At 50.3% G+C, this 27614-nt stretch overlaps 1 protein-coding gene across 5 annotated transcripts in view; it reads right to left on the bottom strand.

Annotated features, from left to right (window-relative positions):
- The window catches only part of UBR4 (ubiquitin protein ligase E3 component n-recognin 4), a 135986-nt gene that overhangs the window by 29309 nt on the left and 79063 nt on the right, over positions 1-27614 (bottom strand). For all 5 annotated transcript variants that reach the window (XM_046015857.1, XM_046015864.1, XM_046015875.1 and 2 more), the window contains 27 exons: positions 27005-27101; positions 26252-26359; positions 25703-25819; positions 24574-24783; positions 22540-22689; positions 20839-21066; positions 19991-20069; positions 19203-19448; positions 17903-18071; positions 17300-17444; positions 16674-16759; positions 15911-15998; positions 15464-15657; positions 13770-14009; positions 13281-13419; positions 12219-12344; positions 12009-12137; positions 10654-10997; positions 8931-9021; positions 8227-8311; positions 7930-8057; positions 4784-4913; positions 4514-4671; positions 3712-3821; positions 2938-3079; positions 2483-2564; positions 1998-2171 (listed from right to left, as the gene is read on the bottom strand). In XM_046015857.1, coding sequence (XP_045871813.1) covers positions 1998-2171; positions 2483-2564; positions 2938-3079; positions 3712-3821; positions 4514-4671; positions 4784-4913; positions 7930-8057; positions 8227-8311; positions 8931-9021; positions 10654-10997; positions 12009-12137; positions 12219-12344; positions 13281-13419; positions 13770-14009; positions 15464-15657; positions 15911-15998; positions 16674-16759; positions 17300-17444; positions 17903-18071; positions 19203-19448; positions 19991-20069; positions 20839-21066; positions 22540-22689; positions 24574-24783; positions 25703-25819; positions 26252-26359; positions 27005-27101 — 3995 coding nt within the window. The remainder of the gene's footprint in view (positions 1-1997; positions 2172-2482; positions 2565-2937; positions 3080-3711; positions 3822-4513; positions 4672-4783; positions 4914-7929; positions 8058-8226; positions 8312-8930; positions 9022-10653; positions 10998-12008; positions 12138-12218; positions 12345-13280; positions 13420-13769; positions 14010-15463; positions 15658-15910; positions 15999-16673; positions 16760-17299; positions 17445-17902; positions 18072-19202; positions 19449-19990; positions 20070-20838; positions 21067-22539; positions 22690-24573; positions 24784-25702; positions 25820-26251; positions 26360-27004; positions 27102-27614) is intronic.

Here is a 27614-nt window from a genome sequence, read left to right as displayed (position 1 = left end):
AATGTCAAATAATAATCCTAATTGTACTCCAGGAAAATCAAAGGCAAGTTATAACTTTAATCTTCAGTCTTAAAACAATTAGGTGGACGGCCCTCTATACGCCAAAGAGACAATTTCAAATCACAAGAGAAGGAAGAACTATGCTTCAAAAGGGTCCAACAGTGGGGCGCCTGCGTGGCTCAGACGGCTGAGCATCCAACCCTTGGATTCAGCTCAGGTCATGATCTTAGGGTCCTGGGATCAAGCCCCATGACGGGCTGTGGGCTCAGCATGGCATGATGAAAATACACCAAAAGGGCCTCCGTGTCTGGTAACATGGCAGACCACACTTCTTGACCTACTCTCACTCCTCACTGCTTAAAAATAATGTAAAATATTGAATAATGTTTATCAGTGAACTGCCATACTAGCAAAGATCAATCAAAAACCAAAAACCAGGAGAAATTCAGAACCCATGCAGTTAGCAAAACTCTAAAGCTGGTATCTAAGCTTTGGTTTCCACAACCTGCCAGGATTTGAGAGCTAGATGCAAAGCCCCAGGTCAGCCAATGTGGAGAATTCAGTGGGAACACCTCTCTCCCAACAAAAGTATGAGTCCCCTAAAGAGCTATACCGTGTCACCAGGGTCAACTAGAAATAACTCTCCATATCCCCCAGGCAAGTCACTGAAACAAAATTTCTTCCCTTACAATGTGGCATTGAGTAGAGGGGGAAAATATGTCTCTTGAGAGAACTAACAGGCTGCCCTTCTCGGGGCTTGGTGGCTCAAAATTCATCCTACCTACGAGACTGAGAAAGCCAAAGCTCAGAACTTCCTTCAAGACCACCCTGTGACAGAAGTGCTGGGAGCTGCTTCACAGGAGCAGTCACAAATCCTCACTGGAGAAATCCGTATTTGGCTTGGCTCCTAAAGAATTTCCACAGAGGGAGCCTCGGGGGCTTAGTCAGTTAAGTGTCCAACTCTTGGTTTCAGCTTAGCTCAGGTCATGATCTCAGGGTCTTGAGATCAAACCCCATGTCAGGCCCTGGCACTCAGCAGAGAGTCTGCCTCTCTCTCTGCCCCCTGCCCCCGCTCATACTCTTTAAAATAAAAACAAATTTTTCAAAAAAATTTAAAAAAAAAAAAGAATTTCCAGAGATAAACCCCTTGAAACATGAGTGCATGAGCTCACAGTCAAAAATCACAAAAAAACAAAAAGATTTAAGGCACCAGAAGCAAGAGCTGGAATAACAAACAGCAGAATCAAATGGATAAATATTTCAAGCCTTAAAATTATCAGACACAGAAATGTTTGCTATTTTTGCAAACTACAAGAGAAATGGGAAGTGTTAGTGAAAAACAGACTATAAAACCTACAGAGAACCACAAGGACTCAACAGTTTAAGACTAAAGAACCAACACAGTGAAGAAAAAATTAACAAACTAAATCAAAGAACTGAAGAAACTCTCCAGAGTCAGCATAAAGAGACCATGCGATGAGCCCCATGATGGAGCGGTAAAGAGACAGATGAGAGAGCAGGGTCTACAAGGATGACAGAAAGACCAGGACAAAGGCAACAGAGGACATGATGGTGGAGAATTTTCCAGAACCAGCAAAAGACACTAATCTGAGGACACATAGTTCCTTCTGTTCTATAAGCTTATATAAAATGTCTAAATGGGGGATGCCTGGGTGGCTGAGTCAGTTAAGCAACTACTTTCAGCTCAGGTCATGATCCCAGGGTCCTGAGACAGAGCCCCACATTGGGCTACCTCTCCCTCTGCCTACTGCTCTGCCTGTTGTCTGCACACTCCCCCGCCCTTGTCAAATAAATAAAACGTTAGATAAATACATTAATTCATTAATTAAATGTCTAAACAGACTGAGCCCAGCTCTGGAATTTCACAACTCTGAGAACCAGAGCTGCTTGCCCTCTCTCCTCGGATGTAGAGAGATGCCTGTCCCTGTCCTCCAGCAGGAACGACGTCCCCGCTCCGGGCTGCTAGGCGGTGCTACCTGTCGTCATGTCCTCCAGCATCTCCAGCAGCATGTCCTGGGTCTCGTCGATCAGCTTGGTCCTCTGCACCACCAGCTTTCGCAAGCACAGGTACCCATTCAGCACGGTACCTACCAAGCGACTCTTAAAGTGTCTTTTGATGGACTCCACCTCGACAAAGGAGGAAAGAAGGCCTGTGGGGACAGGAAAAAGCTGCTGCGAGGGCTCTGAATGAGAACGAAGGCGGGGAAGCTCCACATCTTCCAAAGGTCATGAGCAATTCCAAGGCAATTTCCGAGCAGAGAGTGGGCGCTCAAGGAAGTGAACTGCTCAACTGAGAACAGCTGTTCAAAAACGTAAACCCACCTAAGAGGGACACGCAGCACTGACATATGTACTGAGTCAACACAAGAGGGCACTGTCAACCTCCGCGCCCCAGGAACTAAGGTCAGCCCCCAAACTAGACCCAGGGTGCCTAAAGGAAGGGCACAGCGGCTACGTCTACCTGTGAGACTTTTGAGGGCATAGCCCTGTTGCAGGTCAGTGCTCAGGGTGGCCTCCTCCAGGGCCAGCAAGCGGGCGATTTCCTACACAGGACGACAAGCAGTCAGTGACAGCAGTGCTGAAGCATCGGCCCCTCCAGCTGCGGTCCAGGAGCCGACAACAGCAACCGCACACTCTGCAGTCACTGTCCTATTCCAAAGACCCCTTGAGCTGAACCCCTGCAGAACTCCTGAGAAGCCGAGGGAAGTGGCAGTGACGTTAAGGGATAGCTTAAAGACTCGGAAACAGCCACAATACCCCAGCAGGTTGCTACCTCCTATGACACAGAGCCAAAACGATTGATTTTTTCCAATAAATATTTTTCTTCTCTGCAAAGAGGAGTAGCCTGAAATCTACATCAGGGTACTATGATCAGAGAAGAACTGGGGAAGGGCTCTTCAGGGCAGGGGTGGCTACCTTGGTAATGAGGTTGCCCACGTAGGGCAGGACTCCCCGAGCCGCCAGATAGACTTTCCAGTGGGCCGAAGTGATGAGCTTCTGGTAGAGAGCCAAGTACTCTGCGGCACACTCGCCAGCTATGCTCAGCTCATCCAGGTAGCTGCCACGGAAGCCACAGGGCACAGTGAGAACACAGTTCTGGGGACACCAGCTGTCCCCCTCTCCTCCCCCCACCCCACGTCCTCTGCTGTCCTGGGCTCCCCCTTCCTTCTGGGCACCTGAGAAAACTCCAAATGTCCCCCTCGGGAATTCCCCACAGGTGGGGACAATCTGGAGCACTGAACAGGAGCGTGATGCAGTCAGCTACACCCTTCTGGACCAACTGCACGGTGCGTCTCTGAGCGGCGAGACAGTGGTTTTGAGCAGCTCAGGGAGAAGGCAAGAATGCCACAGAGTTTAGCGACTGATGGTATGGGCTTTGGAAGACCACTGCCTTCCAACCCTGCCTTCAGTGGACAAATCCTCCAGCTGCAGCAAGCCCAGGCCACCGCGAGGGTGGAAGAAGATGGCACAGGCTGCGCGTTTATACGCTCGTTAGACCTCTGTGACCATGAGAGGCCGGCACCGCTGCTCTGTTACCATTCCCAGGGCGACCACTCAGCTTCTACCCTTTCCTGTCCCTGCGCTCTTCTATGCAGCACGGCATGGGTACGGAGCCCAGATGTGCCTTCCATCACCCTGACCTAGTGGAAACACAGGGAAGGCTGACCCCAGGTGAAGCCTGAGCGGTACCTGGTAAGGAGGTCGAGGACCTGCTGCTTGCGGCTGGGAATGGTGGCGAGAGCTTCCACGATGGTGCAGGCCGCCTGCCGCGCTGCCTGCGTCGCCGGAGTGAAGAGCACCTGTGGGACATGGGAGAGAAGCCCCAGCTCAGGTGACAGCCGGTCTCACCAGGCCCCCAGCAGAGCACAGTCCACTGCCACCCTTCAGAAGGCCTCTGGCCACCTCTCCAGGGAAAGGTCAAAGGTGACAACCACCAGCTGATGCCAGATGCAACTGTGGCTGCTCGGGAGCCCACAATTTCATGGAAAGTTTCTCCCTCAAGGAATCTGGAGAACACGCCTAAGATGACTGAGCTAGGAAAGCAAGCCAGCAAGTACTTTCCTCAGCACAAATTTCTACTAACTGTATTCTGGGGATAGCGACATGCTAACTGCTTGGGCCCAACAGTGTCTTTCTCATTTTATGTATTAATGGACCACAGATGCCCTTAATTACTTTAATCCTTCACAGGGTTCACTAGAAAGAAGAGAGGGAAGGCAGCAGGAGGTAGGGATGAGAGGAGGAGAGAAGAGGGTGACACCGAGACTTAGTTCTGGTAGGTGGCCAGAGAGGGGAGTGGCAAGCCCACCAGCCTGATGAGAACGGCACAGAAAAATCCTGTCTTGGCCAGTGTACCACGCTGGTGGCTGCCGCCAAGAACGTCCCTCTGCTGCAAGCAAAAGCAGAACAGACACGTAGGAGGAGCAGAAATGCGCTGTTTGGCTTCGGGAGCCGGGACAGCAGGGACAGGGCGGAGGAGGAGGTCACTCACTTGCCGCAGCCAGTTGTTATGGCCCAGCTTGAGATCCAAGGGGGGCGTTCTCTTCCCACGACGACTCAGGAACTGCTTCCACCTCCACACGTACTTCTCAGTCAAATAGAGGTGGCGGAGCTCTGACTTGCTGGGGGACTTCCCATCGCCGTCAACCCCTAGCAGGCACAGGGGTGCAGCGAAGAATAAGGAAAAGGAAGTGAAAGAAAGGGCGCAATGCAGGGCTGCGGGACAGGGCTAAGAGGGTATGTCTTGAAGAGACAGACAGACCTCTGATAGGAAGACATTTCTTCCAGGCTTCATAGGACGCTTTGGGGTCTCTCTTGAGCCACAGCTGGGCCTGGGCATGGATCTCATTGCAGTACGGCTTAACTGTGGTGAGGGCCTCGACGGGGACATCCTGCAGTGTGAAAGCCGAACAGGGTGGGGAGCTTCAGAGCACAACTAAAAGTTGGGCTCCAACACAATGGCACGGACGTCCCAGAGGGACATACGCAAAAGGAGATCAGAAGAATCAACATTCGTATCAGTTAGGCCCCAACATGTGTTCCTGTTCAAGCACTTTGGCCCAATTTAGTTAGCAGCAGCATCTCCGTGCTGGACTGATGGTCACTGCTTTGACTATGCAGGATCAGATGGAGCTCGCTTCCTCCAGACCATCCTACGGCCGTAGACAAAAGCTCCTATCCCGAGCCCAACTGTTTCCTAAACGTCAATCTTCAAGGAGTCCCCAAGCGGTCTCCAGAATTTTAAAAGCCATTACTGAGCAGAACAAACGTACAATAAAGAGACCCACATAGAACTCTAAGTCAGCCGTTCTCAAGCTTTTTGGCCTCGGGACTTGTTTACACTCTAAAATTACTGAGGACCCTAAACAACTTTTGTCCGTGTGGTTCTAGCTATCTACCAATAATTACCATGTTAAAAATTAAGCATGAGAAAACCCTAAAATATCTACTAATTCCATCTTAAAATAATAAATCCACTACCTATGTACCTAAATGGGAAAATCATCTAAAGGAATGGCACTACTTTATGTTTTTAAAAATTTGCTTAATGACTGCCTTAATAAGACAGCTGGACTCTCTGACCTGCTTCTGTGTTCCAACTGTTGGAGAATGTGTTTGGGTTAAAATGCGTGAAAAACACCCAACTGCACACAGATACATAGTTAGAAAAGAGATGACTGTTTTAATAGCCTTCTCATTGAATTGCAGGTTTCTTTCTTTGATACTGCCTTTAGCAAGTTCTAGGTTCTTAAAGAGCAGCTCTTACGCGAAGGTTGAAATCACCAGATAAACCTTCCATAGTCCTTAACACTAAAACTCAATCTTCTACCCATGCATGACTCTGTAGCATGTGCTGGTCATTCGGAAAATACTGACTCACTGAGTTATGCCAATTCCTCTGGACGTGACAGACCTGCTTCAATCATTTTTCAAGAAAATGTCTCCCAACCACCCGATCCGGAATAACCACAGCCGGCCTGGCACACATGTTCCCAAGCACACAGGGGCTGCGTAAGAAAAGCATCTGGCTCAGCCTGCTCTGAAACAACCACCCGTGTGCTTCTCAGGACGAGCGCCACACTTCGGTGGGCGACAGGAGCTCCTCTGTGTCCTTCCACGCTGTCACCCTGAGTGTGCAAAACATGAGGACCCCCGAGTTAAGATCTACTAATAGCCACTTGGGCTTCAAGGATGCCCTTGAGCCAAAGTGCACAGCAATGGAAGAGCCCAGGAGGGTAGCTGGGAGCCACTGCCTTTCCCACCGGGGCCCTGGCAGCCTCACCCCCCGGTGACTGTGCATCATCAGCACCAACAGCGCCAGACCACAGGGGGCAAACAAGGTCGTGGGATAACCTCAGAGATTCCTCAATAGTCTGGGGAACACCCAGGCACCTGGGAGCACACATTCTGAGAACTGCTGCTTTCTCTAGGCTAAAACTAAACACAGCGCGAACATCGACTCTGGGCTCCAGTGCTTAGAAGGTAAGCAACTCTGAAAATCTGTGCCTCACTCGGGAAAAAGGGAGTAAGTGATGTGCGGATGGGGTTCCTCTTAAATCAAGGACTGATTTTATCTGCTGAGAACGAGCTCTGAAGGGAAAAAAAACCTCATCAAAGGGAAGGAAGGTGGGAACCCGCAAACCTGCCTTTGTCTAGGAAGACGGGAGCCAAGGAAAATGTAGTCAACTCTTCAGGATCCAGCTTCCTCCCTAGTGCTTACCACTCAGAAAGCAGCCTTCCTGAAATGATGACGACTCTGTTTCTACCAAAGGATTCCATCAGGAAATGGAGGAGTCAAACAGCCCAAGGACCACAGAGGGGTAAGGGACTGAGAGCCTCAGGCATGGCTGAGAGGAAGAATTACGGCCAGTGTTTTCCACAAGCCGGTGCAGGGAGATCAATCTGGGGCTCAGTTATGGTTATTTTAGAATAAAAACTGGGCTTTTCTCATTCACTTACTAATTCACTGAGTGGCTATCATCTGCTAGGTATTACAGTCTGCCCTGGACATAAAAAATACTCTTAAACGGACATCCCTGGATTCAAGGAGCTCACACCAGCCAAGCAGAGCACTGGATCTTCTAGAGAAACAAGCAGCTCACAGAGAGGGCAGGTTCTACGCAGAGCAGATCGCAAGCAGCCACAGCCGGCATTCATTGAGGACTAATATGAGCCAGCGTTCAGTGCACGGGACCCGCATCAAGTAACTGATTCTTTACAACACTTCAATGTGTTGTGTCCTCGTTTCAGAGCAGGGCAAACTGAGGAGCCTGAGTTAAGAACTTGCCCAAAGTCACAGGCGATTAAACGGGAAGAGCCGAGACGTGAAATCAAGACATCCACTTCAGAGCCTAGGACCTTCACCACTGCGCCATGCCGCACAGGCGAACACACAGGGGCAGAAAAGGACACTGCTTTCTGGGAGCTGGGAGTCCTCTGACATAACTGGAGAGAGAGTCCTCCAGGAAACCACCCTGTTCTAGGCTCTCGTATTTTCACGTTTATCTTACTCCTGAGTTTCCTCCAAGAAATCTTCCTTCTAGGGGCGCCTGGGTGGCTCAGTGGGTTAAAGCCTCTGCCTTCGGCTCAGGTCATCATCCCAGGGTCCTGGGATCAAGCCCCACATCGGGCTCTCTGCTCCGCAGGGAGCCTGCTTCCTCCTCCCTCTCTGCCTGCCTCTCTGCCTAGTTGTGATTTCTGTCAAATAAATAAAATATTAAAAAAAAAATCTTCCTTCTAGAAAATCCCAACTCCTATCTGCTGAACTATGGTAAAGAAAGCACTGGTGCCCTGCCACGGGCAGGGCGAGTACAGAGTAAGGCAGACCTTTATGAGGCAGGATACGGTGCTGGCCGGGGTAGGGGGGCTACCATCCTGCCCTGCCCTCTGTGATCCCCTGCCCAGTACCTTGTTCTTCTTGCTGGTTGGAGCAGGTGGTTTAATCAGCTTCTGCAAGATCCGCAGGCACATGAGGGTAATGTTCTCCACAACCACGGGAGTCTTTATGTTCACGGCCATGAGGAAAAGGCTGAGAGCTAGGGATGGGAAGGACAGGCCAAGTTGTGGTCACAGAGCACCCTGCACCTGGCTCCAGCAAGGCTGTGTGTGGCGGCTGCCCCACCCCGCCACCTCTGTAGCTAGGACTATACCCAAAGCCCCCATCCCTCTCTGAAAAGCCTCTAACCAGAGGTGGCCCAAGCTCACCACAGCGTAAGCGGAGTTCCCAGCAGCTGTCCTCCTTCGAGATGGAATCTGTCAGCAACAGCATTTCATATTGAAGGCTGCTTGCCTAGAAGGCCAAGGAAAGGAGACATGAGAAGAGGAAGGTCTGCAGGTAAGACTCGGGACTGGGACTTATGTCCAAGCTCTGCTCAGGGGACTTGGATTGAAGATGTCTGGTACCCGGTGGCACCGTCAGAAAGAGAAAGGAACTGGGTGCCTGGGTGGCTCAGTCAGTTAAGCGTCTGCCTTCGGCTCAGGTCATGATCCCAGAGTCTCATGACATGAGACTCATAACATGAGTCCCAGAGACATGATCAAGTCTCACATCAGACTCCCTGCTCAGTGGGGAGTCTGCTTCTCCTTCTACCTACCTACCCCTGCTTGTGATCTCTCTCCCTATCTCTCTCAGATACACAGATCACAGATCTTTAAAAAAATAAAAAAAAAAAAAACTTAAGAAGAAAAAGAGAAAGGAGGAGTGGAGACCCCTGTCCTCCATCTGGCCAACCACCCATTCCTCCTCTCCCTCTGGGGCTGGCTCTGACCTGGGACAGTCATGCTAAGGTGAGAGCTCTGCAGACTGGTGCTCCTTCCCTCCCAAACACCCCGGGGAGACTGCTGGAAAGAAATCGAGGGAATGCAGAAAGAGAAAGAGGAAAGAGTCAAAGGGCCGTTGTCCTGCTCACCAGATCAGGATTGGCCCAGTGGCCCTTCAAGGCAGTGGAGACTTTGCCAATAATCAAGTCGTTCATTTGCTGGGTGGCTTCTGGATTGTCTCTGGAGAAGCAAAGAAATAGGAGTCCTGTTATCTACCACTGGCTGTGTCCCTCCTTCCCACCTGAAGGAGCACAGAGAAAAGGCACTCAATGCCCAGGGTTACCTGGCCTCCCCAGGGGCCTGACCACAAGAGTGGCCCGACCACAAGAGTGGCCCCACAAGACACGGGTCTGTAACAGAGTGCCCATCTCAGCTGCCTTTCCCGCAGCTGTCACTGAGGGGAGAGCAGCACCAGCACCCAGGAGAGCTCCTCCCTCCCTGTGCAGAGCCCAGGCTGCGGAGCCCCCAGGTGCTGCCTGGTACACCAAAGCCTCCAACCTCTGCAACTGACAGTGTCCCGCCAGGATGGGTCACAACACTTTCCTCCTCATCTCCATCTGCCGCCAATTTATCTCCCACAAGGTACCCACGCTTCCCACCGACACCCCACTATAGTAACATCTATATTAGTGCTGACAATGTCAACTGCACCAGATCACTCTGTTGCTTCCTACCCCATTCTGAATAAAATCCCAAGTCCTTACAATGGCCTAGATCGCCCAGGACCTGGCCCCCAGAGACTCCTGGTTCTCCTGCCCATTTTCCGTGTGGGGCCCTCACTCCACCTACGTGGGCCTCTGGAGCTCCCACTCCGTCGCTGGCAGAGCCCCGCCTCCTGCTCTTGCACATGATGTGCCCTACGTGCACAGCCACAGCTGAGACATCTGCATGGCTTGTCCCCTACTGCACACACGCCTCCTCAAGCATCACCTCTCAGAGGTCTTCCCTGACCCTCTTCTCCCAGAAGCAAGCCCTGCTGCGGTCAGGGGAGCCACCCCAGCTGTGCCTCTCTTCGCAAGCCGATCTCCTGACAGACACCACACTGTGCAAGTGCGCTTCTGCAGTTCTCCCCACCTGGACTGCAAGCTCCAGGAAGCAGAGACTCCACTCCACTCCACTCACTACTGCACACTCAGAGTCCAGAACAGTGCCTGGCATTCAGCAGATGCTCAAAAAAGCCCCGCTGAGTGACTAAGACAGCAAGAAATGGTTAGCCGTCACCTAACGTGTTCCAGAACTTATGCCATACACTCCGTAAATCCAGCCCTGGTGACTGCACTGGCCACAGTAAGTACTCAACAATACGAGTCACTGCCCACAGGAAGTACTCCATTCCACCCTCACCACAAGCCTTTAAGGCATTTACGACCATCAGTATTTTTCAGACGAGGAAAACCTCAGCTCAGAGAAGTTAGCTAAGCTGTCCAGGCCACAGAGGATCAGACACGGAGCCTAAGCTTCATCTCTAGGCTCCGCTGTTCCACTGGCCTCTTCCATGTGAATCTGGAGTCCAAGTGCCTGATCACTCCTGTCTCCTCTCTCACCAGAGCCCAGACAGACTGTTCAGGGAACCTCACCAGAACCAACAAAGTACAAGGCAAATATTCTGTTTACAAGAAAACCTGGCCCCAAATGCTCATGGAGTTCACTCACCCACATCTTGGGCATCTCTCCTTCTCCCTCCCTCATAAGTGGCGGCCTGTCTGTGACAAACGCCACACTTTTCGCCCCTAAGCTCCTTGGGTCGCTGCCACCACCCACCCCCAAGCTAGCAGGGGTTACCGGGCCCACAATCCTGATGCAGGCTCTGACCGAGTTAGCAGGCACATGAGCTGGCGGACCTCCTCCCGCATGGCCGCAGAGCCTCGGCGAAGATTGTAATCAAAGAGCTCCCGGATGAGGCCCTGGGAGACGAGGATGTGCCTCAGGGCTGGATTGGTGGCCAGGGCTCGGAGCAGCGTGATACAATGTTCTGTGACGGCCGAGGCACAGCCGTAGCACTTGGTGGAGGATGTGTGGCCACAGCCCAGGACAGATAAGGCGCGGTACTGGCTGGCAGTGAAGGTGGGCTGCACAGAGGTTCGGGACGACTTGGTGGCCGCTTCCCTCTGCTGCAGGTCATATTCCAACAACTCTTTGCGTGAAGCAAAGACTTTCTAAAGATTGCAAAAAAAAAAAGGGGGGGTAAAAGAAAAATCAGCAATTAAAAGAAGGAAGAAGAGAAAGTGAACTGGAAATCAGCTTTGGTCTGAAAAACCACTTTTTTTTTTTTTTTTTTTTTTTAAGATTTTATTTATTTATTTGACAGCGCGCGCGAGAGAGAGATCACAAGTAGGCAGAGAGGCAGGCAGAGAGAGAGAGAGAGGGAAGCAGGCTCCCTGCCGAGCAGAGAGCCCGATGCGGGACTCGATCCCAGGACCCTGAGATCATGACCTGAGCCGAAGGCAGCGGCCTAACCCACTGAGCCACCCAGGCGCCCCTGAAAAACCACTTTATATGTGTTATTTAATTTAACCTTTCTGATGACCCCACCAATTGGATACCTCATCGTCATTTTACAGAGCAGGAAGCTGCAGCTTAAGAGGACTGGTTTGCCTAAGGCAAGTGGCAAAAACAGAACTCAGCCCCTGATCACAGGCACATGTCCTTAACTCCCATGCAACGCTCTCTCATAACAAACACAAAGATCAGAGATGCAAGCCCAGGCACCAAAGGCAATTCTGGGGAGCAAGGAGCCAGCTTGTCTGCGGCCAGCTTCCTGTCCCACAGAGATCAGGTCGGTAACACTCCACTGGCTGCCCGGCCCACCCTCATTGACTGGCACTGGTGGGCCCTCCCCTTCCAGCCTACAAACACGGCTTATCAGAAGAAGAGGGAACAGAACCCTAACACCCTGTTTTTCTAGCAAGCCCTCTGCTAAAAAATGGGTTGTGAACGGGTTAAGGAAACCACGTGTGTAATAATCTGTTACCTTCATGTCTCTGCCAAGTACCGAAACTACAGTGGGAAAGAAGTTACATGGTGCAGCCACCCAGACCCTGCCTTTCCAGCCAATCGGATAAGGGAAACCCAAGACTCCAGTTGCTGGAGCAGGGCAAGAGGACGTCTCTGAAAACAGCATGGGAAATGCTTGACAGAACACTCTAGAGTGGCTCCCATTTCTCTACCTGGATGATTTTGGAGAGCTCATCGAAAGAGTTCTTGCAATCTCCACAGTACTCCTGAGCCAGCTGCAGGATATACCGATTCACGCTGGCTGAAGTGGAGCTGATGCCCCCGGCCGTCCCCGAATCGTCCTGCAACCCAAGAAGCATGCTGTTGAGTCTCCTGCTTCTAACCCAGAGTCCTCTCCACCTGCCCCTCTAGCTTGGGGTTACCTGCGGTTTCTCAGGGGCTGCCTCGTTCACTTTGCAGAGCAGGTTCTCCAGCTGTGGCCGGTGTCCCATCAGCTGGTGATACACTCGGTCAGCTTTGTCCAGAAGTGTATTGATGTTGGAAACCGCCTGGCAGGAAAAGACAGGGGCACATGTGAAGGCTTCTCCTTGAGTGATCCCAGTTGCTAACCATTTCCTGAAATACTTCCCACACGTCAGGCACTGTGTTTCACACATCCATTATTTCTATTCCTCACAATAATCCACACTGTTCATATGTTATTTGTAACAACATGCAACGTACTGTATAACAGCATACACGTAAGCATGCAATGCTTAGAGAAATCACTGACGCCAAAAAAGCACAGCCGGAACTGGAACTTTTGTCCTTCTGACTCCACAGCTAAATGCTGTCCTGCTTCCCATGTGCTGCTTCTAGCAGCAATCCCAAAAGCTCTCCACTTTTTTTTTTTTGAAGATTTTATTTATTTGACAGAGAGAGAGTAGGCAGAGAGGCAGGTAGAGAGAGAAGAGGAAGCAGGCTCCCCACTGAGCAGAGAGTCCCGCGTGGGGCTCGATCCCAGGTCCCCAGGATCATGACCTGAGCCAAAGGCAGAGGCTTTAATCCACTGAGCCACCCAGGTGCCCCAAAAAGCTTCCCACTTTTGACTGCCACCTAATCCCCAGTCCCACCACACCATGCAGACTGAGAATCAGCCCCCGGATAAGCAGACACTGAGGAAAGGCCAACAGCTGTAACACGAGTCATCTGTGGAACCAGTGCAAGGCACTCATCAGACTCCTGCCTTTCCAAATCTGAAGTCATTTGCCCCTGCAGACATCCTAGTTCGTTCCCAACCAACACTTCTCTGAGTGCTACACAAAGCACGTGTTCCAATATACCCTCTGCCATTATTTGCTCACCCCCAAAAGCTGGGCCCTGAAGAGAGTGCTGAGTCGAGGAAGACTTGGGAGAGAAGAAAAGCAAACTACCCTCCACCGACCCTGCTGCCCCAAGCTCACATTAAAGACACCGCCCTGAGTCTAGGTCGGACCCAGCCTCACCTTCTTCCGGTCTTCTTCATTCTCAATGGGATCCACTGCACAGCAAGGCTTCGCATAGAGCATGAAGTCGAAGCGAGCGTATTTACAGAATCCACAGGCATTGCAGAGGAAGGGATCCTTTTCGTCGTAGTTGATAGACCTGAAACACCAAAGTGTTTGAGTCCGGGGACAGCAGAGGTTGGGGTGGGGGAGGGTGACTATGAGTGCCACACACATTCTCTGGAACCGTATCGGGATGACAAGAGGCAACGGTGACTCACACAACCAGGTAACAAGAAAAGAAGACCTGGATCTAAACCGAGGGACACCCCCCCACTCCCAGACCACCCTGGGACAGACGTGTGCACCATTCTTCTCGCCCCCACCTTCCAGCCTCGGACTCCAGACCCATAACCCTCTAATTATGATGACTGCCCACACTGAGACTCTTACAGGAGGAGATACAAGGAACGTACGTGGCCCTGGCCGGGGCGCCACTCCCTCCCTCACCTGCACTTGTGACACTGGTAGACATTCTCTCCGCAGTTGCCACAGACCCCCGGGTTGGCAGGGACGGAGGCGCTGCAGCGCGGGCACTGTAAGGTCTCTGTGGAGGCCTGGTAGTTCTCATAGAAGTCCGCAAACTCAATCATCAGGTTGGAGGCCACAATGGGCAGGGGCAGGTCGATCTTCACCTCTGTCTGCCCAGGGGTCAGTTGAACCTTCTTGGCCTTGTGCCAGCGGGCCGGCCTAGAAGAGACAGTGGCAAATAGAGGGGCAAGGGCCTGAGAGCCATTCACGTACCACTCATCCATAAGGGCAGTCTGAGGAGACAAAGAGCAAGACTGTCCTCATGCCTTCTCCTAAGGCAGTGAAATGGTTCCTCTAGGAAAAGGAGACCTGGCAAGTGACAGCAACCTAATTTTAAAAACATTCTCTATAAAAAAAGGATATAACACAAGTGCTTTAAGATGCTATACAAGATAATTTTTCAGATTCCAGAAAAACAACAAAGTCTATATCAAGGGAAGACATTACTCTCCAAGTATGCCACCCGGACACTTATAATCCTAAGAGGTGCCTTGTACCATGTGCCACGTAGAGGCAGAAAAAGAAAAGGCATGTAATCACTTAGAATAATTACAGTAATTACAAATAACATTTATTGGCCACTTACTGTGTGCTAGGTCTGTTCTCAGCACTTTACATACATCAAACTCAATCCTTAAAAAAATACCCTGAGAGTGGGCTGATCTCCACTTTATGGTTAAAGAAGACAAGGCTACACAGCTTCTCCCATGTCAAGAGACATGGGTAGTAGAGCTGGGGTGCAGAGTCAGAGTTTTACCAGCTGCTGGGCTGACTCTACACAACAGAAAATTAAATCTCCCTTCTCCTCCAGAAGGGAATGGGTTATCCCAATGGGCAGCTTCTACCAGCAGATCACCAATGTGAACTGCTCCACAAAGGAAAAAAGCTTCCAGCAGGAAGAGTTCCGTTTGCTGATGTGGTGAACTCTAGCTACATTCTGTCTCTCGGAATAATACCAGATGGAACTTCCGTTCCGTGCAGAACAGCACCTTACTATTCAAGCAGCACCTCCCCACATCCTCTAGGTGACAGCAACGCCTGAGATTTCAACAAGAACACTGTCTCCAGAAGTCAACACTCTACCCCATGCTGGCGCCTTCTCTGGCCCACAAAAAGTGTGCCCCTATTCAGGCACTGGGATACTTGAGCAGAAAGATCCAACACTGGCAGATACAGAGAAAACGTGCCATGCAGAAATGGAAGGACTATGTGCCAGAGAAGCTTCCTGATACTGCCTGAGCTGTGAGCAAACAGCATCTTAACCCAAGAAATGACAACTACTTCCCAACACAGGTGTTATATAAAACTAAAACTGCCCTACTTAACATGGGTAAGGAAAAGCTTAAAGTCCCCACTCAGCTTCCCCTCCTGAGATGGGCTGCTGAATTGCTTCCTTAGACACCACAGACTCCACCGGACAGATTTTAAAAGAACATTTGTCAACACCCTTAGAAACTGTGTTTCACTTCTGTCCCTAGTCAGGATTCCAGTGTGTAAGAGGACATACCAGGCCTCTCTAGGGACTTGCTGCTTCACCCGAGTACAGCCATCAAAGCCAACAACCGGTGTTAAGCCTGACAAGCTGCCCCTCCCCAAGTCTGAAGAGCCCGTACTTATTTTTCAACTCCACGATGGCCTGCACGGTTCGGTTGTTGTAATAGAGGTTGATGGTCCGCACCATCTTTGTCCGTTTCAGATCTCCAATCTTCACCGTCACTTTGCTGATGGTGTGGCTGCCGATGAGCTTCACAACCTGCTGGGTGGTGGTGTACCGCGTGTCCACTTTAACGGAAGACAGCTTGATATACTAGACATGGGAGTAACACACAAAACACTGTATCAGTTCAAGGCCACTGGTTCATCCTGCCTCCTTCAAAACTGATCACTGTAGCCCACTCTTCATCCATGGATGAAGTTTCTATTCAAGGTGGTAAGTGCGGCAGGTAAGCATTCATACCACTGGTGACTGAACACCTATGTAGCTACACTCAACCTCTGTAAACAAGAAACCCACAGGCCCTCCAAGACTCACGATCACCCAGGTGAAAGACGGCACTTACACAAAACGGCACCTCTGGATTATTACACACCAGGCAGGGATCGCTCTCCAGGTAATAGCCATCAAATTCCACTAAGCCAGACAAGGTGCTAAAGAAGAAACCAGTCTCAGCATAAGGAAATCTTCATCTTAGAAAGCACTGAGCTTCACAAAGAAGCCACAAATGAACCACAGCTCAACATTCCCTAAAGCGAGCCCCACCCTAGTAAGAACACAGGGGAAAGAAATCCCAATAGGGCCTTGAAGTCACAGGAAGAGAATTTCAACCAATCAACCCTTGATGTTTCCTATTTCTGAGCTGTTCCAAGGCCAGAGGAATCCTAAAAAAGCGATATTAAAATTTGACTCCAAGAAATTTTACAATTAAATTTACTAAAAATCTTTGAATTATATACTTAAAATAGGTGAATTCTGTGGTATATAAATGATGCCTTAATGAACTTTAGAGGGAAAAAAAAGAGTGACCATTAAACCAGGAAAATAAGTTTTTTTAAATATAGCCATTTTCTGTAAACCTATCTTACCTAACTTAGACTTAGACACTCGTAAATCAGAGGCATTCTCAAATGACTGCATACCAAAACCTAAGTCAGCAGTTGTATTTTGAGTACCCTGTGTGTGCAACGCCCCAGCTATGAGGGGGGCGATTCAAAGACCAAGCAGAGAGAGGTATATCGATTCTTGGGTAAGAGAAAACTGATGTGGAAACAGCAACTGGGACTGTTAATGGAGCTTCAAATTGGGACAAAGCAGAACAAGCTCACTTGTAAATGTTGGAGTTGGGATGGTTGGTAAGAATATGGTTCTGGGTCCGCAGAATCTCCACAGCCTTCTGTGAATATTCCTTCAACTGAAACAGAAATCAATCAAGACCACATTAAAGCCCAAGGAAAAGTCTTACTGCAAAAGACTCTGGTCTTCTACTGTATCACTAAGACTGCCCAAGAAGACCCCACCAGAGTCATACAAAGCTGGGCCTAACTCCTACAAGTTTCACAGTCTTTGCAACAGCTGTCTTTTCAGACCCTGTGGATGAAGGTAATTTTTATTCCCATGCAGAAGTAATAAAATGGTTATCCCGTTGCAGAGACATTTTTAGGGATGTTGTCAGGGCTACCAGGAAAACCAGGGGGACACCTTCTTTCCTAAAGCAACTATAATGGGCTGTATTACTATCCTCCCACCTGATCTCCTGCTGCCTAAGGCAAATTCAGCCTGTACTTAGTTGTGTGTGTCATCTGTGTGGGACACATGGTGGCTGTGCTTAAGATCCATCTCAAGAGATTTCACATGGGTACCCCCTATGCAGGTTGGTCACGATGTCCTTAACTCAAGAGAAAAAATGTCAAATACACAAAGTTAGCCCCTCTAACCACATATCAGCTGTTACCTTCTTCTCCGTTTGTGGGGTTTTCAAAGAGAAATATCCTAGCAGGTCCACAAACTGGGCAGCCTTACGACCGTAGGCTGGGAGTTCTGGCCATATGGACCACATCAGATCTAGCAAGAGCTCCTGTTGAGATTTGCTAGAGTTTCTGTAGATAAAGGACAGTTCATGTTACCAAGCAGAAAACCCTGAGGTTCCTTTTATTTATCAACAAGACCCAGGTATTGCTTCTGTAGATATGTCTACGTCCCCACAGCGAGGGTTTAAGTTCGAATCATTTTGCACTCTTTCGACAGCAGACCCTAACAGGTGTAGCTCAGTCCTTTCCTTTCTTCAGAAGGTGGCCTAAAGAGTCAAGCCTGGTCACTTTACAAACTTCTAAACATAGCCCGCTCAGGGAATAAGTGATCATGTCTTGCTTATGATGTCAGTTTAATGGCTCAAAGTAGATAATCAGATGAAGACATCTGTAAGTCAAAGGGATCCAGGCTGATGCAAATATGGGCACCGTGACCATGAGTGTGTAACACAACGCAAGACAGAACTACATCAACCGCTCATCTCCTGGACCCATGCAGACCATCAAAACTTAGCCCAGGACCCTACCTGTAGATGTGCAGGGTCAGACAGTGGGCCTGCCAGCGCACCGAGGAAGAATTGGACTCTAACAGGAAGCAACGCAGGAACTGAACCAAGGTCTCCTTATCTGCAAATTTGTTCAGCTGGTTCACCAGCGCTGTGCACAGCTGGTCCTCCTGGCTGCCCGAGCTCTCACCTGCAAGATCATAGAAGACCTGAGGACTGGAGAGCAGGAAGCAGGCTCTAGGGTCTTAGAGCCAGTGCTACCAGATGGAGAGGGAGGGAATCTAAGAGTTGAGAGTTTAGTTTCTTCAACTAAATGGTTCTAATTTGAAAACAACTTTTACTGGTTTATTGGAAAACAAAGGCCAGCCCCATATGAGACATGCGACAATAACACTACCAAAAAAGCACAGGAAAAAGTGCCGATACAGGCCTGACACTGAGCACGCACACGGCCACCCTGGAGGGACACCAAGCACGCGCACAGCCACCCTGGAGGGACACCGAGCACGTGCACAGCCACCCAGAGGGACACCAAGCATGCACACAGTCACCCTGGAGGGACACCGAACACACACACAGCCACCCTGAAGGGACACCGAGCACGCGCACAGCCACCCTGGAGGAGGCATTTCCTTTCAGAGGTTTGCTACCCAAAACAGCTAGCTGAATAATTAATTGGGAGAAGGTAAACCACCTCCACTGCTCTCCACCCCCATCACCCATCTAGGCCTCCAAGGACCATGAAAAGCTGTGAAGCAGAAAAGGCTTTTGCCTTTCTGATAATAAGGAATCAGCTAAAACAGCTTCCGGATGCAGACATTTAAGAGTTCACAAGGCACGTCTGCAAGCATCATTTGACACTGACAACGTCTCCATGCAGCCAGTGTCATTTATTATTTCACGGGAAAACAAACTTGGCCTACTAAAACCATTTAGTGCACTTTGACCATTCCTTGGGATAGGAAGCCACATGTTCAAGGTGTAACTGACAAGGACACGAAAACTAGGCACTGGAAAGCAGGAGAATTATAAGTCCTAGTAGCGCCTGGGTGGCTCAGTGGGTTAAAGCCTCTGCCTTTGGCTCAGGTCATGATCTCGGGGTCCTGGGATGGAGCCCCGCATCGGGCTCTCTGCTCAGCGGGGAGCCTGCTTCCTCCTCTCTCTCTGCCTGCCTCTCTGCCTACCTGTGATCTGTCTGCCAAGAAAAAAAAAAAAAAATCTAAAAAAAAAAAGCTCTTTCTAAGGAGGAGCATAAGCCATGTGATCCAAGAGAAATCAGAACATCTCACCCAGGTCACCAAGACAAGAGAGTGACGCTTACCCTCCTTCTCCTTTTCCTTTTCTTCTTTCTTGCTCTTCTTTGTGGAGGACTTGGACTGCGTCGTGGCCTGTCCAGAGCTGGCAGCCACAGGCGCTGCAGAGGAGGAAGCACTTGAGGAGCCGGCCGAGGCAGCTAGGGCGGCGAGGACTTTGCTGCCACATAGGGCACAGGAAAGCAGCTGCAGCAGCACCGGGGACACCCCCTCGTCCACCAGGAAGCTGACTTGGAGGAGGAAGTACAGGACAGCTGCAGGCAGAGGAAATGGGGGCTCAGCTCAGACACATATGCACTGGGCGGACACGTCACAGGAGCTGTGTCTGCCCGCGGCCAGGACTGCTCCCCTCCCCACCAGCTTGTACTCCGAGTCCTCTCTGCCAGATGCTGCCCAGAGCTCCCGCCCTCTATAGAAATGAGCTGGTAAACATCCTAACAGATACCTAAGGATCGGCTCCCAGCCTCCACTTCTTCAACTAAGATGATTCTCTAGACTCCACAGGTTCCTCTTTAGCTTTCGCCCCACAGTCTGGAGGTCAGCGACTCCTACTGTACCCCCAAGCACCCCACATTTTATCTATGACCCTTATCACTCTGAAGTTCTGACTTGTCTTCTCAGCTGAACAAGAGTTCTAAGAACATGAAAGGTCTTAGTTCTTAGTGTCCTAGTGTCTCGCTCATAGCCTCATCTCTGGTCTCCAGTTCAGTGCTTGGCACAGGGCAGGCCTCAGTAAACAGTTCTCAAAGAGATGAATGAATGAACAACAGCCACCAAAAGTCGCTGCACTGCTTACAGTCATCTTTGATGCAGAATTTCTGCCAGTTGATGGTTCGCTGGGCAGCAATCTCGGCACAAGCCTTCAGGTGCTCCATCTGAAATGAAAACCGACCTCCCCAACTGTAAGTAATGCCACCAAACAGCCTGCACCTACCACACCTGCTGCCTTGAGGGGTCTGTTCGAGGCTGCTGATCCAGTGCCCCAGGGAACCTGGGACCAAGGCCCCACACTGTCACTCTTACTGAGCCTCCTCCGTTCAGCTCCTACCACACAAATGCCCTTTGTTTGCAGGGGTCCGTCATACCACTCAGTAAAGCAGCAGAAAAGATAGGCCATGACGGGAAACTACAATCCAGTTTACTTTTCTCTTTCCTTCCCTTCCTCCCCTCCCAGTTTACTTTTTTCTTGTGAACGCACAATAGTAAAGACACTAGTTTAGGAGAATACCAAAGACATTCTCACCTAGAGGCTTCCATGCAATATACTGCTTGCTTCCCCGAAGTCCAAACAATTTACCTTCAGACCCATCATTTCTTTAGTATTCAAGGGCAAAAATCAAAGGTTGGCAAATTCCAGGTCAATTCTGCCCATATGAGCCAATGACACAGGTAAGAAGCCCAAACCACTCCTCCTCATAATGGAGGTACCACTACCACGTGGGAGCAGGAACGGTGAGAGGGAAATCGCAGACCCTGAAGCCAACCACACTTAATATGCAGCATTATGGACCCACCCTGAGCTCGACTGTGGCTGTGACGTTTTCTGAATATATAAAAGCCCTGTACTCCTCCAGCCGACTGCCCACCTCCCTGAGCCGCCTCACATGAGGCTCCCTGCCCCACCGTCCCCCTCGCCACTCGTACCAGGCTGATGAGTGTGTCATACTGCAAGGCAGAGCCTGAGCTGGCTGTAACCACACTTGCCCGGAGGAATATCCCCTGTTCCTCCAGCAGCTTCTTGATCCCACGCACATGGGAGTCCAGCGTGTGCAAATCCCGGAGCTGGCGGTACTTCTCCTTTGACCCACAGATGAAGAGCAGAAGTTTGCGGACTTGACGGCGCACAAATGGAGTTTGCTGGATCATCAGGTACTTGAGAGGAAAGGCAACACAGAGAGTCAACGACTCAGGAACGGTGTTAGCAGCGGCGCCCTGGGTTTTCTTGAACTTTTGTTAGAAACTTGCAAGAAACACACACCGAGCTATTTCCTCATAGCCAAGCTAGACCCTAGTGAATTCAGTACTCCTTACAGAGTGGACAGGGAAAAGAAAACTGTCGAAGAAGGGAAAACAGCAATATTCCCGCTCCCCTCCTGGGAGTCCTTTGGAATCTACAAGGAAGCTGAACTCCACTCCAGCCCACCCAGAATGAAATGGTCAGGAAAACATCTTCAAAATCTTTCAGGTCAAAGAAGTACAGAAAAGGTTGGGTTGTTGTTCCATCCATACAGCCCAAAATGGTCATTTGGGGTTTGCTAACATGTCAGTCTTCCCAGAGTAAATCTTAAGTTCGCTGTGATGGCGTGACGGCAGCTAACTGTGAGCTACCGTCCCTCAGCTGCCTCCAACCTCCCCCCGCAACCCTGGCCACACACTGCTCTGCAATGGCCGGCCCCAAAGTACACTAACTACAATGCTTCTCTGCCAGCTGGCTCCCCATCAGGTCCTGCCAGGAGGGAACAAAAAGAACACCAGAGGGCCCAAGGAAAAAACACTGGCTCCTTCCTGTCTGCCTGCTACCCTGACAGCAGCCCTTCGTTCTGGCAGCCCCCATCAGCTCTCTGGTATTCAGGGACAAACCAACTATAGTTGGTTCTAATCATCAGTTTTTTTCCATACTTCCAGAATCAACCACATGACATCCCCTCAGTTCCTGGGGTATCAGAAGCAGCACTCCCTCCTCAGGCCCACCAGGCCGACTCCTCTTCAGACACAGGTCTGCTGGCGGCTGCTGCCTGTAGCTAGGGTCTCTGTGTTACCTCAACATTCCCTGTTTTTCTTTTCGGTTCCTTAGTGGACATTCAGCCAACTCCCTACGTTAAAATCTCTCTATAATTTACCTAGTACATTTTCTGTTTTCCAGACAGGATCCAAATTATTGAACTCATCCCTTATACAGAAACAGTCAAACGTACAGAATCAGAAACTAAAGCCATGGCTTGTTCTGACAGCCATCTTCCACAGCTTCACCACACAGCGCACCCGGCGCAAGACCTACATGGCGTGAGTGGTGCTGCTAGGGGAAACGCTTCCTGACAGTGAGGACAGAAGGGGGCCATAAAGGCCATCAGAGCCAGGGTGCCTGCGTGGCTCAGTTGGTTAAGTGAAGCCTTTGGCTCAGGACATAATCCTGGGGTCCTGGGATCGAGCCCCGCACTGGGCTCCTTGCTCAGCAGGGAGCCCGCTTCTCCCTCTCCTCCTCACCCCACCCCCCGTGCTTGCATCCACATGCGCTCTCAAATAAATAAATAAAATCTTAAAAAAAAAAAAGAAAAAGAAAAGGAAAAAAAGGCAGTCACAGCAACGTCCTCTCCTTGTTTGATGCATTGCCTGGGCTTCACTTACCTCTGAGAGAAAGTAAAACCACGAATGATCAAAGACAGGAGGTGGGATTCGGGAGTTCGTGTCAGCAATCTTCTTGATTTGGTAAGGAAGCCTCAGGACCATCTCTGTCAGAAGCTGAGTATAGGCCTCAAACACATCAGCAGCATGACCCTGGGAGAAGAACATCTGTGTAAGAACCTGTGACAGACAGTTGTCCACAACCACAGTCAGGAAAAGGGCTGGCTTGCTGCTCATTAGGCACAGCTTACACCAGAGCTGTAAACGGTATCTTTCAAAGCTGGAGCCATCACTGCCTGACAGCTTGGTTTAAACCCAGCAAAGCTCCAGGCTCCAGGACACAGACCTCACTTGTCTCCAAAGTCCCAAAATTACACTCTGGGTTTGGTCCCTGGGCTGACTGTACTTTGCTTACACAAAAAATAAACTTCTAATGGGAAAAAAAAAAATGGGAAAACAGTGGCAGTGAAGGATTTCTGACTTCCTGTGAGAGATGCAGTCTATTCCCTAGAACCAAAACCTTCTAGGATATCAAGAGACCTTAAATAAACTGGGTGGCTCAGTCAGTTGAGCAGCCAACTCTGGATTTCAGGTCAGGTCATGATCCGAGGGTCCTAGAATAAAGCCCCACCTCAGACTCTGCATTCAGTGGGGAGTCTGCTTGAAGATTCTCCCTCTTTCTCCGCCCCTCCCCTCACCCGCATGCATGCATGAGTGTGCGCACGCATGTGCTCACTCTTTCTGAAATAAATAAATCTTATAAAAAGAAAGAAACCACCCAACCACCCAACCAAGGCGGCCAGGATCACTTAATGCATAGCCCACAGAGGAAGGGGAGCTGAGGGGTGTGAGGACGGTGGAAGCAGCAGCTATCCTGCAGGCCACATGGTCCCCCGGGAAGAGCCTACAAGAATTTGAGGCACAACGTGTCTCACGTATTCAACCACCAGTTACTCATCAGGTCTTTGCCAAGCACTAGGGATGCAAGCAAGGGGTACACACCACGTGTGCACAGGGCACTCTAGGGACCGAGGGCAAGACCATCTCGATCTGACCTTCTAGCAGGAAGTGCATGTTGGGGAGGTTTTTCCCAGGACCCAGTGTGTGAGCCGGGTCTTGAAAGACTAGGAATTAACTCAGAGGGGAAAGAAGCGATGCAGAGGGAGAGCAGCTCAGGACAGGAAACAGGAAGGCAGTGTGCCACATCTGGGGCAAGGCACAGGATGGGGACTGCATGCCGGGGGCAGCAGTGACACAGCTAGAGAGTTAAGTTCATAGCTGGGGTACTCAAAGAACTTCTTGGCCTAAAAGTTCTAGAAAACCAGCAAAGGTTAAGAAAAGAGAAGAAGGTGATGCAATTCACATTTTACGCCTGTTCTATCTATGTTGCAGTCGAAGCAGCTGGAGTGTGCCGCAAGGAGCACTCGTGCGGCTGCCCAGACACAAATGTGCAGAAAAGGCACTGATGTTGGACGTGGACAGGCCCTGGCGCACTCAGCACTGAGCTTTCCTGCGTCAGGTCAGCCAGTGCTCACAACGACCCTACACAGCAAACCCCGTGTGAGCCTCGGTTTCTAGGTGTGCAAACCGAGGCGCACGAAAGCTGCACATAACTTGTCCGAGCTTCCCAGCTGGTAAGTGGGAATGCTTGTTCCCAAACTCACCTGATCAGAAAGCCCATCTTCTAAACTAGCTCCCTCAACGGCCTCTGACGACAGCCGGGGGAGTTCCTGACACACACACGTGATCCACCTGTGACATTACCCTGCTCCCCTTTTTCTAAGGAACTTAACATGAAAGAACAGGTCTATCTGATTTCATTCGGTTCCTCTGCTTTACAGAGTCAGGAGTCCAAACCCCAGCAGAAGGGCGGGAGAAGTGGTTACTCACTAAACAGCACCAAGACCAAAGTCCCCCAGGGCCCACGGTCTGCCTCCGACAGCTCCTGCCCTGGCTCCTTCAGCCCTACTAGCAGAATGCAAGGAGAGTGCTCTGGAGGAAGGCAGGAGAGCTCCTGCATCCGGGGAAAGGCCTCACCTTCACATACTGGCGGAGGAAGAATGGGCTCATGTCCGGCGGGGATGAAGTGGTGTGCGGTTTCAGCAGCTGGCTGGTGGACACGGGCTCCTCATCGTTCTGCTGGCTCTTCCAGTACTCCAGCAGGGATTTGAGCACGTGCAGGCAGTAGTCCACCGCACCGGAGCTCAGCAGGGCCGCTGCTGTGGCGCTAGAGATGAGAGAAGAAGACTGGGGGAAACAGGGAGGGGGGGCAGAAGGGCTTGTAAGACCGCTGGGGGCAGGGGTAGGAAACCCACCAGTGACAGTCTCAGAGTGGGCCGCTGGGGGAGGGAGCTCGTCTCTTGAGTTAGAAGTCTCCCGACTAACTCAAACGCTCCCCATCTCTTTCCAGCAATGGCATATTAGGAACCAACCAACCACAGGTCCCGGCTCTACTCGCCCATGCGCACATGCTAGAGGCCAAGGGGGTCAAGGACTGGATACCTTTCCCTTGGGAGGGGCAGGTTCTCTTCTTCCCTGGGCAACCAGAAAAGAAGCCCATTTCAAGGAGACAGAAAACTTTCTACTCCAAGCACTTTTTAGCAACCCCACCCTCCAGACAGGGGCTCTCCCCACCAAACCAGCTTCTAAAGGAGTTGGGGTAAGTGATCCCATGAATAAAAAAAGCGGGAGAAAAGCCACTGTAAATAAAACCATTAGGAGAGCCTTGCCAATCCCCGCAAACCCCACAGCTCATAAGCTCATTAAGATTGGATGCAGTCCAGCCTCCATTTCTACCTTCTCTGCTTTGTGTTAATCTCCTTTCCACCACACACACACTGCTTTCTCTCTGCTTTATTTCCATACCTTAGAGCAACACGCAGTAGGGGAATCCTCTTAGCCACCCTGCGCCTGGCAGAACAGTCCCCTCTTTTCAATAATGGAACTTCCAAACCCTGTAACCCCTCCAATGGAGGGCCTGCTGGCAAAGATCAGGGCTTGGAAGGGATTCTGGAAAAGGTGGTGGCTCTGCTCTTAAAGAAGTGACAGCTTAGACTCCTTCTCCTCTACAGCAACAATAGCCTATTCTAACTATCACCTCTGCCCGCAGCCCTAGCTGACAATCCTCTTACCTTTCCCCACACCCCCGCACTCAAAGCGACAGTACCTCGCAGATGGAAGACTTGGATCCGGATTTGGTCCGGGACATGAAGACACTCAGGAGTCTCATTACGACCAGATGGACTTCATTCAGGGCACTGCGCTCATTCTTCCTGGAGACGTCCTGTAGGCAGACGCGGAGCCCAGAAGCCCACACTTTAAGCTTGAGGCGTCCACTCAACAAGGTTCTCCTCAGCCTATCAGCACTAACTGTTCCTTACATGGAATTATAGTCAAAACAGGTGCCAGCAGGACTATATCCGGATTACCTAGAGCCCAATATGCTTAAGAGGCTGTATTAAGGGACAAACAACTAATTTACTGTTTTCAGCTTAGGGAACTACAAAAGGTCCGTGAGGGCAGGCACCCAGTCTGTTTCTCATTTACATCCAGATCCAACAGGAAGCCTGGGCCACAGACGGCACGGCCAACATTTCTGTGCCATCAACAGCACTGGAGCCCTCAGTGGGCGGTTATCCCTGAAACTAAGCGAAGTTCCTCTAAGAGAATGGACCTCAGTCCCTGTTTCTCCCATGTCAGGACTCTCCAATCTTACCTTTTTGTCCATGCCCAGTTCAGCAATTAGCTGGGACAGCAGGTTGTCCAGGGCCCCCTTGTCTTTCTCATCTTCTCCATCCAGATCTGTAGTGAGCATCAGGATGACCTGGAAGTCAACAGAAAGAGAAAACATGAGCGCCAGGACCCTAAAGAGGACTCCAGACACACAGGGTTCAGAGGAAATCCCAATCTTCCTGACTACCCAATCAATCATAAATGTAATCCACAAAAAGATCCTAAATCCCAAGGTATCCAAAGGTCTTAAGAGTCAATTTTGGTACATGCCACTCTTGGCATCACAAAAAACATTTTGCAAAGAGTTTACAAAATGAATTGACTAAACTACATTATAACCAACCAAAGTGGCTTGACAGAGGGCGAAGTGTTGTGCTCAAAAGTAAAGAACTTTCCACTTAAGGGGAAGGCAGCTAGTGGGAGAACAGCTACCAGACCACATTCCAACATGGTGTTAATAAAGACTCACTACACACTAAGAATCTCAGGGGCAGACATTTGCTCCTGGCTCTGTCAATAACTAGCTGGATGACTGCAGGCATCTCTTTCAATTCTCAGACTCTCGGCCTTTTCATCTACAGCATTAAGGGCTACAACTTGAAGTTCAAAATTGCATTCCATTATTCTCTGACCTAATGCCAAACAAAGCCTTATAGAGCCTCTAGAAGAGAGATGTGAGCATGCTGAAGGGTGGTCCGACCACAGTGGGACAGACCCAGGTGAACCGAGGGGATACCTGCATGTACGGGATGGCCCGGACACCTCCAACATTTCGTAACTGGGGCAAGGTTTGCAGCAGTCTCTCCAACAGCATCAGACGGACCATGTGCAGTCTAAAAGGCCAAGGAAAACACATGAGATGTGAGCTAGTTCACAACCACGAACCGGCTGCAAACAGTTCTTTCCTCCTGCTACCAAGGTAAACAAGGAGCCTACTGCTTAGAAACAATCCTACCATTAGCAAAATGTTCAGAAATGCGTATCTGGTAACACCACCAACACAGAAGGAGAAATCTCGCTCTGTAAAAAGGAACAAACTAGTCCAAAATACAACAGATGGCCCTGAAAACCTGCTACAGGAAAAGTTAGCATTTCTCAAGCAATCAGCCCTAGCTGTTCTCAGTAGCGCACTCTGTGGCCTTTTCCAACACACGACCCCAGCCTGCCTCCTGGAACTATCTTCTGGGACCACTCCATCTACAAAGTCTGTGTCATCCAGTTGCAGTGACCCAGTCCTTTTTTTTTCTTGCTTCCCAGAAGGTCTGGCACTGCTTTACCCCCTCAACTCGCCTACCATTTTTCCTAGCGGAAAATTCAATCTCAACTCTACCCTTTCCACACTGGAC

The sequence above is a fragment of the Meles meles genome, chromosome 1 (assembly GCF_922984935.1).
Source record: "Meles meles chromosome 1, mMelMel3.1 paternal haplotype, whole genome shotgun sequence".
NCBI classification, from domain to species: domain Eukaryota; kingdom Metazoa; phylum Chordata; class Mammalia; order Carnivora; family Mustelidae; genus Meles; species Meles meles.
Note: the sequence above shows the minus strand (reverse complement) of the source record. Positions and strands in the feature narration are given on the sequence as shown.